General features: G+C 41.7%; 1 protein-coding gene across 1 annotated transcript; it reads left to right on the top strand.

Moving 5' to 3' along the window:
* The first annotated feature begins 1,313 nt into the window (after nt 1-1,313).
* LOC143134267 (polymeric immunoglobulin receptor-like) lies at nt 1,314-6,219 on the top strand. The gene is made up of 8 exons (XM_076294486.1): nt 1,314-1,433; nt 2,289-2,633; nt 3,504-3,585; nt 3,762-3,985; nt 4,333-4,450; nt 4,649-4,743; nt 5,166-5,215; nt 5,311-6,219. The coding sequence occupies exons 1-8, from the start codon at nt 1,361-1,363 to the stop codon at nt 5,413-5,415; spliced, it is 1,092 nt and encodes a 363-aa protein (XP_076150601.1). The 5' UTR covers nt 1,314-1,360; the 3' UTR covers nt 5,416-6,219.
* The last annotated feature ends 7,204 nt before the right edge of the window (nt 6,220-13,423 follow it).

The following is a 13,423-nucleotide window of genomic DNA, read 5'->3' as shown; positions in this document are numbered from 1 at the left end:
ACATACAGTACTACATACAGCCTTGGAATCAACTCTCATCTGTGCAACTAGGTCCTAGACTTCCTGACCAACAGACCACAAATAGTGTGCATGGGTAAGCACCTCTCCTCCATAACACTGAGCACTGGGGCCCCCCAGGGTTGTGTTCTGAGCCTACTCCTCTTCATGCACGACTGTAAACCTCCAACCTGTAAACCTGATTCCAACATCATAATCAAGTTTGCAGATGACACCATCGTGATTAGAGTTTAAGCAACAACAACGAGGAGGCCTACAGGAGGGAGGTGGGAAACCTACTGGAATGGAGCCAAAACAACAGTCTGGTTCTCAACCCTAGGAAAACTAAAGAAATTATTCTGGATTTCAGGAGGCATAGAAAAGATGGTCACCGTCCCATCAGCATCAACAATGAGGTGGTGGAGATGGTTTAGACCTTTAAGTACCTGGGAGTACAACTCAACTGTGACCTGACATGGTCTACCAACACCAAAGCGATGGCAAATAAGGGGATCCAGAGAATATACTTCCTAAGGTGCCTGAGGAAGGCCCATCTCCTGCAACAGCTGCTAATCAACTTCTACAGATGACCTATTAAGTGTATCATCACATGCTGCATCACCACTTGGTATCCTGGCTGCACCGTGGACAACAGGAAGGCCCTACAACGCATCATCACTACAGCACAGAAAATCATCGGAACACAGCTCTCATCACTGGAAGAAATTCACAGAACCTGCTGTAGCAAGAATGTCCTAAGCATTTACAAGGACCCAACCCATCCTGGACACTGCCTCTTCACCCTCCTGTCATCTGGCAGGCGCTACAGAGCACACACCAGTAGGCTTTGGAAGACTTTTTATCCTCATGCCATTGCACTGATGAACACACTCCACCTCCTCTGCCCCCCATCACCCCAACCTGTGTGCTAGTGTAAACACATTAGTCACATTAATCATCTACATACATGAAAATGGTAAAACAAATACAAATAAATAGATACAGTAATACAAATGAGAAATGACAAAAGAAAAGAAGATAAAAGGTTAGGGAGATGCTGGCTAAAAATATTGTTTTCTGATTTTGTTTGAATGTATTCCATGACTGCAAATCCTTACCATGTGTAAAAGGTTATTCCAAAGGCAAGGGTCACAGGGACTCAATCTAAAAGCACTTATGAACATATCCCAGTCCAAATCCATGCACAACATTGTTCATCAGCATCATGGCACTGAAAGGGTTACAGGCGTCCTCCACATCTGGAGGCCACATCTAGTCACGTGAGTTGGGAGAAATGAAAGCAAATGTGAAGGATGTCCTGGTTCTCAGAGCAGCGGAGGACTTGGGAAACCCGCTGTGCGGAATGTGTGTCCTGGGGAAGGAAAACATGATGCCTCTCCTTTTCTCTTGTCTTTTCGTCCTCTTGCAGCTGTCCGGTAAGTGCTTTCAGTAGATGTAAGCAGTAAAATGTAAGTGACTATTTGCACTCCAACTTTTTGTGATTTGAGTTGGACATGGGTTTCGTTCTACTGATATGTTGATTGTTGTTGCTGATATCGGCATCTGAGCGGAAAATAATAGGTTCTCTCCTTACATCTGGATGAATTGGGTGTTAGTCATCACACAATCAATTACAAATCAGTGTTTTAAACAAATCCCAAAAGGTATAAACATTAGTATTGTTTGTTTAAACTATGACGTTCTCTCACTGACTTTTCCAAGTTATGGTCTAGTTCAATTCCAATCATCTATTTGTTGCTTAATTCTTCTGTTGAGCACAAGTCAAAGCAAATAGTGTCATAGTAAGGTCTGTCTCAAGGATCAATGTGAAGCCAGGTTCAGTGTTAACACTCTCATAATAGAAAACAAACAGGGCAGTGAAATGGACACAGAATGTACTGTAGATGTGTGCTCCCAATATATTAGAGAGTAAAGCTTGCCTGGACATTGCTCCCTTAACACTGTGTTCTCCTTTTGGTGCCTCATATTGAGCAACGTTTGCAAAATTAGATGTGCGGAACAGTTAAAGGGAACTGAAAGTATTTTAAGAAAAATCAAAACAGTAAGTACTTGATAGATGGCACATTTATAATATACACTTATTGGACAAAAGAATTGGGACACTCAATTCATCAATCACTCGATTCATGTGTTTCATAGAAGTTCCCCTATAGGTGTAATGGCCCAATGCATATATTGTATTTCACTTCCCTATTCCCTTCAACCACATTGGTCAATGCCCATGAAAAATGTGAATGACTTGATAGTGAATGACTTTTGTGTCCTGGTAGGGAACCTGGCTTTAGTGGTGACCCCTGGTGATGTGGCTGTGTTCGAGGGCCGCTCGGTGACCGTCCCCTGCCACTATGACCCCCAATACATCCACCACGTCAAGTACTGGTGCCAGGGCAGGATGAAGGACTTCTGCACGACCCTGGCACGCTCTCATGAAACGGGAGACGCACCGACGGCAGAGAACAGGGTGTCCATTTTTGACGACCCGACCCAGTTGGTGTTCACGGTGACCATGATGGACCTGACGGAAGGGGACTCGGGCTGGTACTGGTGCGGAGTGGAGGTGCGGGGGATGTGGCACGCCGACGACGCCGCCGCCCTGCACATCAGCGTCGTACATGGTGAGACTCGTACTCGGGGAGACTGCAAAGGACAGGAGGAGAGCTGATCCACGCTCCAGACCTGGCCCATGTCCATGTCAAATCTACGACACACTGCAGAATATCAACAAAGCCACTTGGTGGCGTGTGGCAAGGTTATGGCACGGTGGCTGATGTGATGAATAAGTATATAACTGTCAAACATAACTGGATTGCTGTGCTCAAGACACAGACCTCTTAAGTTCTATGAAATATCAGGTGAAAGAGGGGCAGGTCAGGCACATCACAGGCTAGCAGTAGAACCTGCATCATGTTGCAGTGATCTGGCCTTGTCAGATATTTAAAGGGACACCAGGCAAGCCTGATGCTTTTTCTCTACGAAACTCCCCCCTCGCTCGGTCTGAAGCTCTTTTCCTTTTCTTTGCATCTTCTGTCAAGTTTTTTTTTCGCTGCTTCTTCGCCGGCTCTGCCATTATACACACGTTTGCAACAATCGCTAGCGTTTCGTTAGCCTGCCTCTGTGCTGTGGATGCAGGATATAAATTGATCCTGCTTCGGTCGGCGGTTACGATACACTGAACTTGCAAGCAGGATATTCTTCCTACAGGCAGTAGGGGCGGGCGAGAGAGTCTTCATTCGCCCTGTAATGAGTCATTTAACCATATACCGACTTACGAAGATGAGTAATTAACACGAAAACGTTGCCTGGTGTCCCTTTAATCTAGAGGACCATAAGTAAAACAAACAGCTATGATAAGCAAAGCTGTTTAGGCATTTTTGTGCATAGTGATATGCACATTTTACTGTCCATTTTTCTGGAGTACAATGTTAATAGGCAAAGCCGTGGGACTGTACGTTATTTATTTATGTGTTCTATACTTTATTGCGTAGGTATGTCAGTTTTGAACAGCAGGGTGCACGGAGAGGAAGGAGACAGCATCGATGTTCGCTGCCAATACAGTCTCCGTCACAGGTACAAATCATATTCAACTTACCTATATGAGAAAGGATCAACGTTATAAAAATGAGACATGCAATACTTATCTAAGACATCTACAGATAAACTTTTGGCAAGTTAACCTCTGGATCTCTTTGCTTTACACTACATTTTGGTCTGAGTTTGCGTTGGTACACTTGTGTCTGTTTTAGGGAGAGTGAGAAGAGGTGGTGCAGGAGTGGGGACTGGGGCTCTTGCGTAAAGACAGACTCCAATGGAACCTTCCGGAATGAGGCCGTGGAGATCCAAGACGACCAATGGGAAACCTTCACTGTGACTCTGAAGAACGCACAGCGGAGGGACACTGGCTGGTACTGGTGTGCCTCCGGGGAACAGCAGGTGGCTGTCCATGTGAATGTCACTCCACGTGCCACAAGTACGTAACACACACACACACACACACACACACACACACACACACACACACACACACACACTGCTACAAGATGCTGTTTTGCATTTTTTCTTTAAGCACAGACACACTGTCCATAGTGACAGACCCAACCACCCTGAAGTGCTGAAGTACTGTCTCTTATCCCAGCTGCAACATGCACAACAAAGACACCACACACACATCCACACACACACACCGTTTACCAGTGTCACACACGGTCTTTACCTTCAGCCACTCTGTTCATGGGGACACTAAGGAGTATCATGGGGACACTAAGTCTCAGATGCACCACTCCATACACGCAAACTGTTTCATGTCTTTTCCCATAGCTACGCCGTCTGTGGTGACAGACCTGACTACCCTGGTCACTGACGTCATGGAGAGCTCTGATCCTACCACGTGCACTGAAGCAGTTGCACCACCTGCAAGAGGATTTGTCCAGCAACCGTAAACATTTTTTCTTTAATTTATCCTTTATCCTTTATTCACTTCCTGTCTTGGCCCTTCATGAGTATAGTCCATGGGGTGAGAAAAAGCAATTGTTGGCCACAGCATTCCTTGGCTACAGCAGACAGAAAAATAATTCCTGCCGAACCGAGATATTCATAGATTGGTGAATCTGCAGTGAACCTCTGACTCTTTCAGTCACAACGCTTGGATGCCTCCACTGGTCATTTGCCTGGCTCTCCTGCTGTTGCTGATGGGGATTCTGGCCACACAGAAACTATGGAGATATTACAGTGAGCATCACTCTCTTCCTGATTTCTTTTAGAGGAAGAAATAGATGTGTGTCCCATGTGAAATGCTTCAGTGGAGTCATGCAATTACATCTTGGCCTGCACTAGGCACGGACTGAAATAAAATCTTGCTAACATGCTAACTGGCATCTTTTGACATTATGGTTTGGCATTGTTTGGCATCGTGCCATGAAAGCATTTTTTTTTATATTGCATGGCCCATCCTGGACCAGATAGTTTATAGAGTACAGCTAGTTAAGAATGACACCTATCCTTCACATGACCATAAACCATCAGAGTGAGTTTGATGATGATGCTAAAACTAGTTCCCTATAAAATCACACCTACAAAAGTGGTACAATCCTGAATATTGTTGCATTAATGTTTAATATCGTTGATGTTATCCTCTCTCCTCGTGTTATCAGAGAGGAGCCGAGCCGCCAAAGAGCTAGAGGAGCTGGAGTCCAGGCTCACGGTCAGTAGGATGTCATGATCTGGTGCCGCGTGTGCCGTGGTGTTCAGTGGTCTTTGTTCAGAGCTCATTTTCTATGACCCTTCCGTTCCCCACAGGTCTGTCCTGTGAGAGAGGCGGACTGGAAGAACACCACCATCGTCTTCCTGAACACCTCCACACAGCAGCTACAGGTGCTGGGGAAGGACAAACACAACTTCTGAGCATGGTACCATGTTTACTCAGGCCTTCACTATTCTGAGCATTGTACCATTTTTACTCAGGCCTTCACTCAAAGAACTGAGATGCTGGACACTCCTGGTTTTTATCCGTATGCTGTGCAGGACAAATATTGTAATAGCACTAATGATAGCACTAATATTAGTGCACTCTGCACAACTTGGATACCATTTAGCCTGGGTGTCTTCATTAACTACCAGACTCTTCTACATGTACCTGTGTGTGTGTGTGTGTGTGTGTGTGTGTGTGTGTGTGTGTGTGTGTGTGTGTGTGTGTGTGTGTGTGTGTGTGTGTGTGTGTGTGAATGTGTGTGTGTGTGAGAGAGAGAGAGTGATTGTATTTTTGCATGTGTTTATAATGGATTTCTACTGTATAATGTAGGCATATTCTCTGAAATCAAACATGACATATCAGATAGTGGACTGTCTACATTTCACTACTGGACAGTATCCATTCCAGGCTCAGATCTTACTACATTTTACTACAACAGTATTGCCCATACAATATTGATCTTACTACATTTTACTACAACAGTATTGCCCATACAATCTTGATCATACTTGATTGTACTGGAATAACGGTCGCTCTGCTTATGACTGTGCTTAGGGTGGTGAATGTAAATATGACAACATAAATTCATGTGTCACTGAAGATTCTTTAAGTGCCTTTTAAAATCAGCTTTGTATAAACGTCTCATACGCTACTTTGCTTATCTCTTCTCGTAACTTAGAAGCTGTTGAACAAAGACTTTTCCAGCATTCACTAACAATAAACAATACTAAAAAACACTGTCTTGTGTAAAATGATCAATGTTGTATCATTTTAACATGATGAACTAGTCACAACTTTACATGATAGTCACCACCAGAAAGCCTGGTATTGCACTATGTAATGTTTTTACCATGTATAGGATCATGGTCTTTTTCATCAGTTTGAGATGAGTTGGGTACCCTCTTAGTGCTCAATGGTAACCAGTACGTTGAATATTGAGTAAATGCAATGTATATTGAACATTGACAAATACTGAACTCCTACATTTTGTAACTTTAAGTAATCCATCTCTGTCGGTCCAATAAAGAATAAAACTGAATGGGATGGAGGATAAAAATTGTAATATATAAAGCTTTCACAACATTTTGAATATGTTCATTTCACATTGTTTTGGGCTGAAGGCCTACATTGTTGCACTAGAACTGTAATTGTGGTGACAAATAATATTTTGCCAAATGTGTCAATAATTGCAAGAAGATGAAACAAAACATTTTTTGGTGAAAGTGGGTTGATCTATGACTGTAATCAATTAATTAACTTTTTGATGCCACCAGAAAGTTTTCACACTTGCAGGGTTACAAGAGATAAGTCATATTTTATACAGATTTGAACTTAGTTGTCTTTTCTTGAACATCATGCAAGTTGTTTTGACTCATTCAGGTGCATTCAGATTAGCCTAGAATATTCAGGTGATACTGCAATTAAGAATAGACTCATTCAGGCTGCAGGTGTTGTGAAACCATAATTTAGCCACACATAGGCCTACCCAGAAATACAAAATTAAAAGAAAGCATAGCAAACATGCTAAAGTTGGATTTTTAAAGTTTTTAAATAAAAAAATGCAAAAAATAAATACTGTAGTTGTTGTAATTTATTCATCTCTAATCAATTCCATGAGATAGAATGGCAAAGCTATGTAATACTATTAGACATGGAGCATATCTGCCAGTGAAGCTCTAGATTCTTGCTCTGATGTCATTCCATAGGTGGTGACAAATGAGTAGTCATGAGCTTAATCGATGTGCCTACTTCTTTGCAACTGTTAATCCGCAAAAACTGCTTTTGGTCTACCTGAACTGAACTGTAGGTGGCCCCTGTGCAGTGGCGGAGCTAGGGGGTGGCTTAGGGGGCTTAAGCCCCGAATCTTTTTTCAAAAGCCCCGAATCTTTTTTTTGTGTTTTAAATTCCCGGCAACTCTTATTTCCAATATAACTTCCCCTCGGTTTCTCTATAAATGTCACAAAATGCTCTATTACTATCCGCTATGGTGATTTCAATGGTTAGATTGATTTGTTTAGATCCAGTGAAAATGCTGCCTTGACAACGCTACGTCATGGCTTCGGTGTTCCAAAAAGCCTGTCAGAAGTCTGTCACTTTTACAGTCTGTGATAAAACACTTTTTGTACATGTTGTTGAAACGTTATGGATATTAGAAAGTTTTTCAAAAGACCACCCAGCTCCGTTCAAGCAACAGCATCGCCCAGTGAACTGACGGATGGTGTTGTTTCAGGTTGGTGATTTCACGTTAAGAGCTTTCAGTCAGTTAGGCAGGCTAACGTTAGGCTACTTGGCTAGCTCCCTAAATGCTTAACGTTAACCTTAAATGTCCTCGTTCGTCGGGCAAATTCAGTACTCTCATAGGCTAGCTAAGCCTACTGCAGAATAAGAAATTCCAGCTCCCAAAACAAAGTGATCCTCGTCTTGTAATAAATTAGGCTACACTGTTTTAAAATGTCAGAAAACCCCATTAACAGTTATCTGCCCATGTCAACTTTTCAGTGTCATATGTTGCACAAAAGAATGTTAACTGTTAGCCTACCTTAAAACCTTGTTGATATCCTATCCACCACCACAGATCTTATAATCCAAGAGTCCACATAAATATAAAAGTCATGTTATGTTGTTTTGGCTGCCTAACTAATTATTAACTAAAAAAAAAAACATTACAATGATATATTGAGAGGAAAGGGCCCTTTCCATAAGTGTGTTAATCAAGCACCATGCAGTCTGCATTCATAATCTAGGTGCTTGATTTTATGCACCTGTGTAAAGGGACCTGATGAAACCTATGAATAATCTTGCTAAATTACAAAATTAATATAATTTAGAAACGCCTATGTCAAGATGATAATGCATTCCTTCTAAAATACCCTTGTATCATGATGACTGGCCATACTGTAATTATATCATAATATTATGTATATTATAGTATAAGATATTCTATATATTTGTCACACAGATGAGATCAGGGAAGAGGAAGAAGGAGAATAGCAATAATAAACAATAATGTCATATCAAACAATAGCCTAATGAAAATAAACAAATACTATAATATACAAACCATAAGAAACGCTTAATTAACTAAGTACATGCTAAACAGATATGAACAGATATTGCCTCTTGAAAGACCCAAAACTATAATTATGACCGCCGCTAGCGAAGCTAGCGAAGCGGTCATATAGGGATTGTCAAAGTTTTTTTTTTTTTTTTTTTTTTTTTTTTTTTTTTTTTTTTCCGTCATCTACTTCCTGAAATTTTGGTCAACGATACCCGGGGCACCGAAACACCGGGGCACATGAAATTTGGTGGGTATGTAGCCCCACTAGACTTTTACGGAAAAATTTCGTTTGGTCCCCGGGGGCCACTCCCCCTCCGCGCTGGGCCCCCCGAAACCCAAAAAATGCAGTTTTTCCTAAATAACTACCTGAACCGTGGCACCGAGGATGAAGACATTTTTATGGTATGTTGGTCTCAAGGGCCCACATCAACTTAGCCCATAATCACTCATTTGTGATTTGCACCCCCCCGGTAAAAAATGAAAATGCAATATCATTCTGCTTTAATCGCCCCTCTCTTCAGTAAAGACGTTCAGAACTGCACCAAAGTTTATGTGTATGATTAACCTGACATTCTCTGGGGGTATGCCAAGTTTCGTAGAATTTCATCCATGGGGGGGTCTAAAAAATTAAGTTATGTGTACATTTAGTGACTCTACACTCATTGGCCTGTAGATGGTGGTGCACACATATACACATGCACACACACACACAGGCACCCACATACTATCGGTATTAGAACGGCTGATACATAATTACAAATTCAGTAGAATTAAAAGAAAGCCAAAATAAATATTCATCATCATCATCATGGCTGCATTTCCAGTATTGGCGATAAGTAGTCGTTTGTCCACTAGATGGCGCATCGTTGCAGTGAGACGTAATTTTGTTGGAAGTTAATCTAAAGTGGGTTAGAAAGACACTATGCTTCCTACAAGGACAAGACTGTAGGCTACAGTAGTTTACCGCAGAGAACGTCTAAGGGTAGGATGATTTCTGCATGAAATGTAATTCCCATTTCCTCTTGAAGCCGAAATAAATCTGAGAATGTTTATCGGACATGCTTGTTTTTTACTGCAGGTAGGCTACGTTAATCCTATCAATAGCAGAACGTAGGTAAAATAATTTTACCGTTAGCATGGTTGAGTGATGGAGGCCAATTTGATTATTGATGTATTTGTAGAAAACCATAAATGCGTTTATAGGCTACCAAGCAAATCGATAACAGCACTAATTGTATCTTTCGACTGTCATCTCATTTGCTTATGACCATAACCTAGGCTACTAACAGGAGCTAAGTGAGTTAGCCACAACACGTTCGCTACGTGATGTTTTTTTAATGGAAAATATATAGGCCTAGGCTACCTGAAAGATAACCTGTCTATGATCCCGTGATGATCTACATCTCCATTTAAACCAGATGTTTTAGAGCGCACGTTGAGATGTATTCAGGGCAGGGCTGTACCTACACATATTTGTTGCACGTGCTACAAAAATCATTCTTTGCGATGGATGATTTAATACCAACGTTACACCGGTCAGATACAGTTTTGCCTATGGCTATTCCGTGAGACTGAGGCGCTTTTTGTTTGTTCGAAGTGCGTGTTTAGGGTGTGAGAGGGGAGTCGATGTGCTTTGATTCCAGCTTGGTAGTTGTAGTCTATGCGATTAAAAAACACGTGTGTGTGAAGTATCCAAACAATGATAACGCTTTCATTATGGCTGCTTTAGCCACAGACCTTGAGTTACTGTACAGTGGGTTGGGTTCCATTTAGAAGTGTCCACTTCATTCGCCCTTTCCGTGATTCACAGCTACGTGAAATGTATTACTACTGATATGCAAAACTATTAACTTTTCGCCAAGAGGTGGCAGCTTGATACTGTAAGGTGTAAGCCATTGGTTCCAACGGAGATTTTATTTGGGTCGCCAGCATAGCCTGGTGACAATTTGTGTTGTGTAATAGGCCTAGCATAGGGCCTACCTTATATAGCTTATAGTTTGTTAACAGTCACGGTTTTGTCATGCAATGTCTATGCATTTTTGCATTTAGAATAGCTCTAAAACCGGGGGGCGAACACGTCGCAGGGGGGGCGCCAGTGCGTGGATATCTCAATCGCAAAATTAAACAATATTTCTATCGGGCGCCTACCATGGACTAGGCTGGGTGAAAATCAAAAGATTGAGCTTAACCATGGACCTCATGGTTGCAAAATGCAAGGGAACATGAATCAGCATATTATTTGCACAAACAATAACGGAGAGTAGCTCTTCAACTTTGCCCGTTAAAATGTGTATTAACAGTCTCGCAACGCATTTCATGAAGGCCCTTTTGGACATGTCAGTTATTTGCACCACTGGGTAAAACGGCATTTTGTTTTAGACTACTGGTATTTAATTTGTGCATTGACAATAAAGCTGAATATAATTTGAACTAGATGACTAAACCTATGCATATGTAGAAGAAGAAACATTCACAAAAATCCATGACATGACCTCTCTTCTTGATAGCTGTTGAAAACTGCATGGAACTGACAGGGATTGTTTTAGTTTAATAATAAATAAATAAATACATTATGCTGCTACCTTCTGCTTTTCCCAAATACAATGTAGCCTACAGGTGTACCTTTCATCAGTCCAGTTGCAATGGATGGACTATGATGAACTGCCCTACTTGTGATTGTTTAGAGATTTTAAAGGTTTTATAACAATGTTACAGATTTTTTGGCCCAGAAACAAATCTATTCACCTTTGCAGCGCCAGTAGGCTACTTTGTGTGCGGAATGTGTGCAAACACACATTCCAAACAAGCATACACAAAAGTTTCAAGAGTGGGGGATGGAGTAGAAGATGGAGACAAATTCATTAATATGATTTATTTCCGCGGAATGGATGTGCAGGACTGAGCGGCGGTCATATTTTGTACCGCTACGCGGTACATCTAGTTTTACACAGTGTGCCAGTCAGATACCTTGAATCTGTTGAATGTTAGTTTCACATTTTTTAAGTCTCAATGTGTCCATTAGTTTACACAAAATTCACTAGAAGTCATTATTTAAGGGGTTATTTAAAAAAAAAAAATTAAATGGGCTAAGCCCCGAATGTTTACAATGTCTGGCTCCGCCCCTGCCCCTGTGGCCAAAACCCTTACGGGTGTGAAAAGCTGAGGGCCTACAAGCATGTCAAGTTTCATTTGTACAGGTGCACTGTTCCGGGTATCGACTCCTTAAAATTTCTAACAAACCAAAATAGTCTGGTAGAACCCCAGGATAGGTGTGACATAAGGTACGAATGCAATTGTTTTGCATAAATTGATAGTTTAGGGGGTGTAGACTCAGAATCTGACGGGTGCCAGAGCATGCCGTTGAGCATTTTTTTTTTAAATGACATAATCTGCCACGCCCCCTTTTTTGACCATAAAAAAATAACTAGATGCACATTACTGTATAAACCCATCATGTATGGTATCAAATTAAAACTCTCAAACAGAAATCAACAATGTCAATACAAAATGCTAAAAATGATTTCAAGTCCCTCCAGAGAACACAATATCTGTAAAGTCCGATAAGGTCACACCGCTGAAATGGTTGGCAGAGCAACAAATTGTCTTAACAATTAATCAAATAGTTACAAGTTACAAGGAACAAAGTAGTACTTTCTCAGCAACTATATACAGAACATGTTGCCAGGCTTACCTTGTACACATCACAAACATCAAATGTCTCCTCTGAAAAACATTCACTCAATCAGACATTTCTCCCTGTCATCAGTATCCTCCACTGAAAGAGTAGCCATCTTTAAATTTTTATTTGCACCAACTTCACCACCACTACTGCAATGGCAGTAGGTGGTGCATGGTAGTCCATCTGACTGACAGCAGCAAGAGGCCCTAGAGCATGCTGCCTTGCATCCACAAGCAACAAGCTGTAGACCTGTTTTGGGTGCAATATCAGTGTTGCCATGAACAGGCACAATAATCCCATCCTCTATTTTCCAGCCAAACAGGGATACATCATCAGTACACACAGGCAGGAGGTTTTTTTTTTTGTCAGGTGCTCTCCAGAGAAAGACTTGCGGCCATGCATGCTTGATGTGTTCCGCTGCATATTCTCTTGTTGGAGAAAGACTCTTTATTTTAGGAGGGTCCCTTTTCTTGGTGAATGTATGCAAGTAACTGAGGCTTTCAACAGTCTTTCCATAGTAGAGGCAAGAAAGGAAATCCATTCCTGCCTTCATGCTCATCAGCTTATACAGTACTGTACAATTCTTCAAATCAAGTGTGGTTGAAGAGCACTGCTCTAACATGCCCACAATCTTCAAATCTAGGATGTGTGTGCTTTGACTGCACTCTCACAAAAGAAAACAATAACAGGAAAAATCATTTAAAATTACTGTGTTGCAGGATCACAAATGAAGTGGAAAGCAGGGGATGTGTTAAAATGATGTTGGTACTATAAGGGGCAAAAAGTATGCCAAGAAACTACTCCCCCAGCTATTAAACCACCACCACCAGCCTGAACCATTAATACAAGGCAGGACAGATCCATGTTTTCATGCCCCTCGGCTTACTGTAGCTCAGTTTGTAAGGAGCGGTTATTTGAGTTACCGCTGCCCTTCTGTTAGCTCTAAGCAGTCTGGCCTTTCTCCTTAGACCTCTGTCATCAACAAGGTTTTTTCACCCACTGCCTGCACTCACTGGATATTTTCCCTTTTTTAGACTGTTCTCTGTAAACCATAGAGATGGTTGTGTGTGAAAATTCCAGCCTGTCTGGCACCAACAACCATGCCATGTTCAAAGTCACTTAAATCCTGTATCTTCCCCATTCTGATGCTCAGTGTGAACTTCAGCAGATCGCCTTGGCCATGTCTACGAGCCTAAATGTATTG

The sequence above is a fragment of the Alosa pseudoharengus genome, unplaced genomic scaffold (genome assembly GCF_046254945.1).
Source record: "Alosa pseudoharengus isolate Yale_2024_CS ecotype anadromous, Long Island Sound unplaced genomic scaffold, YU_APseudo_1.1 YU_APseudo_1.1_scf_2, whole genome shotgun sequence".
Taxonomy (NCBI): domain Eukaryota; kingdom Metazoa; phylum Chordata; class Actinopteri; order Clupeiformes; family Clupeidae; genus Alosa; species Alosa pseudoharengus.
Note: the sequence above shows the minus strand (reverse complement) of the source record. Positions and strands in the feature narration are given on the sequence as shown.

Excerpts from the sequence above, each read along its gene's own strand:
- LOC143134267 (XM_076294486.1), top strand. The coding sequence starts at position 1,361 with ATGTGTGTCCTGGGGAAGGAAAACATGATGCCTCTCCTTTTCTCTTGT. Across the intron at positions 3,586-3,761 it reads CAATACAGTCTCCGTCACAG|GGAGAGTGAGAAGAGGTGGT; the intron begins GTACAAATCATA and ends TGTCTGTTTTAG. Across the intron at positions 4,451-4,648 it reads AGAGGATTTGTCCAGCAACC|TCACAACGCTTGGATGCCTC; the intron begins GTAAACATTTTT and ends TGACTCTTTCAG.